Source organism: Octopus bimaculoides, chromosome 4 (assembly GCF_001194135.2).
Source record: "Octopus bimaculoides isolate UCB-OBI-ISO-001 chromosome 4, ASM119413v2, whole genome shotgun sequence".
NCBI lineage: Eukaryota > Metazoa > Mollusca > Cephalopoda > Octopoda > Octopodidae > Octopus > Octopus bimaculoides.
The window spans coordinates 108,606,835-108,608,991 of NC_068984.1; the positions used below are offsets into that span (position 1 = coordinate 108,606,835).

The following is a 2,157-nucleotide window of genomic DNA, read 5'->3' on the forward strand; positions in this document are numbered from 1 at the left end:
TCCATCCTCACATCTAGCAATTATTTGTCAGTGTGTGTATGTGTGTGTGTATAACTTTGTATATCAATTTTGTTATTTGAATCTTTCATAGATTGCTGTTGATGGCGTCGGAGGAGTTGACAGAGATGACCAGGATGATGGCTCAAATGTTATTGGCACTGATGCGGACAACTTAGAAGAAGTGCATGATGCTGCAACAGCGATGATGCAAAATAGCAGTGTTGATAACATTGAATGTGATCCAAATCCATGTGTTGAATTGGGCAAAGAGAAGGAAAACCATATCTGCCATGTGAGTTGATGTTTGTGAATTGTTGTTTTTTTTTTTTTCCTGTGGTCATATATTTTTTTTTTATTGTTTTTGATATTCTTTTACTGGTTTCATTCATTGGATTTTGGCCATGTTGGGCCACCACCTTCAAAGGCTTTACTTGATAATCAGCCTCTGATTATTGAAAACATTAAGCTATGGTTTTGGCATTATGGGAAGCATACAGAAATGAACAGATATGTACATGTGTGTGTGTGTGTGTGTGTGTGTGTGTGGTTCAGAATTATGCAAAAAAAAACATAAGACAGACAGGTGAAAGAACAATAAAAGGTGAAGGAACAACAAACAAGGTGTGTTAGTGTGATGCACAGGGAAAATGGAAGAGGTCTTTGATGTTTTGAGCCTGTGCTCTTCTACAGAAAGGAATGAAGAGAGAAAGCAGATGGAGAAAGGAAAAAAATGGCTAGAAAAAGTGTCTGGATTAAGGGCTGCACACATACACACACACACACACGCACACACACACACACACACACACACACACAGAGTTTTGTTGTATCTTGGGAGGGTCATTATGCCAAGAATAAGCACATACATAGTTCTATTTCACTTCATTTTATTATTCAGTTGGTTAACTGCTCTTTAGCCAATTAATTGATTGTTTGATTAATTGTCTGGTCAGTCATCAACCTGGTAAGTTGATTGATTAGTTAATTGGTTAAATGGTTAACCAACTGACTAATAAAAATAAAGAAGTGTAAAATAACCAGGGCATGTCTTTATCATTGGCATGATGATCCTCCCAATACGCAACAAAATATGTTTCAACACACAAGTTCACATGAAGAATCTTGCAAATCAAGTACTTCATTATTCTTGAAATATTCAAATTAAACCCCCCCCCCCCAAAAAAAACCCAAATAACACCACAAACTAAAAGCAATGCAAATTTACTTTTTTCAGTTGTGTCAGAAGAATTTTAAGCTGCAGGTCAATCTCAAAGAACACTTGCTCAACGTACACAACAGTTCCTTGTTGAATCAAAAGAAACTGAAACGAACACCTCATGCTTGTTCGGCTTGTGGGAAAGCTTTTCAGAAACCCAGCCAGTTGGAACGTCACATACGTATACATACAGGTAATTTAGATATATTATTAGTTTAAAAAATTTTTTTAATTCTTTCTCCCTCACCTTTCTCTTCATAGAACTATTGGCATTTTTGGGTGCTGTTCTACTGTCTGAAAAGGGTCAGATATATATATGTATATATATTTCTTTATGTTCTAAGATCATTCATTAATGGTTACATTGAGTCAAATTACTTTGTAAATGACCTGTTTGTGTGTTGCACTTAATGTTGTGGCTATTTAAATTTTATGACTGGCTGGTTGCTTTGATAGGTTGGGTATTTTATACTCATGTTTTCAGTTAACCTTACTGAGTACAGTTAAGTACTATTCTCCTAGTCTCATTACTGTTTGAGAGATTAGTATTGAGAAAAAAAATACTGCATTTATGATTTGCTCTAACCATTTCTGCAGATTCTAAATAACCATCTGTGTGTGTGTGTGTGTGTGTGTGTTATCAAGGAAATGAACCAGATGGAAAATAACAGACATCATGAGGAAGAGATGACACACTGAACATGCAAAGAATGAGTTGCACTTCCTCGTCCCCTGCCAACCTTCCCCTGTGATGAATGCCCCCTGCTGTTCTGTACCACTCTTGGCCTGAACAACCACCTCAAGCACTGGCACCCTTTGCACCCATCAGGATGAAGAAGCTCAGATTAACTACTAGGCCACGAGTTAATGCTGCTGCTGAATACATATATACATACATACATATATATATACATATATATATATATATATATATATATATA

At 36.2% G+C, this 2,157-nt stretch overlaps 1 protein-coding gene across 1 annotated transcript in view; it reads left to right on the forward strand.

Moving 5' to 3' along the window:
- The window catches only part of LOC106876787 (zinc finger protein 236), a 67,513-nt gene extending 65,976 nt beyond the window's left edge, over positions 1 to 1,537 (forward strand). The window contains exons 22-23 of the mRNA XM_052967663.1: positions 92 to 292; positions 1,235 to 1,537. Of these exons, the coding sequence (XP_052823623.1) occupies positions 92 to 292; positions 1,235 to 1,435 (402 nt within the window). The 3' untranslated portion in view covers positions 1,436 to 1,537. The remainder of the gene's footprint in view (positions 1 to 91; positions 293 to 1,234) is intronic.
- Positions 1,538 to 2,157: the final 620 nt, after the last annotated feature.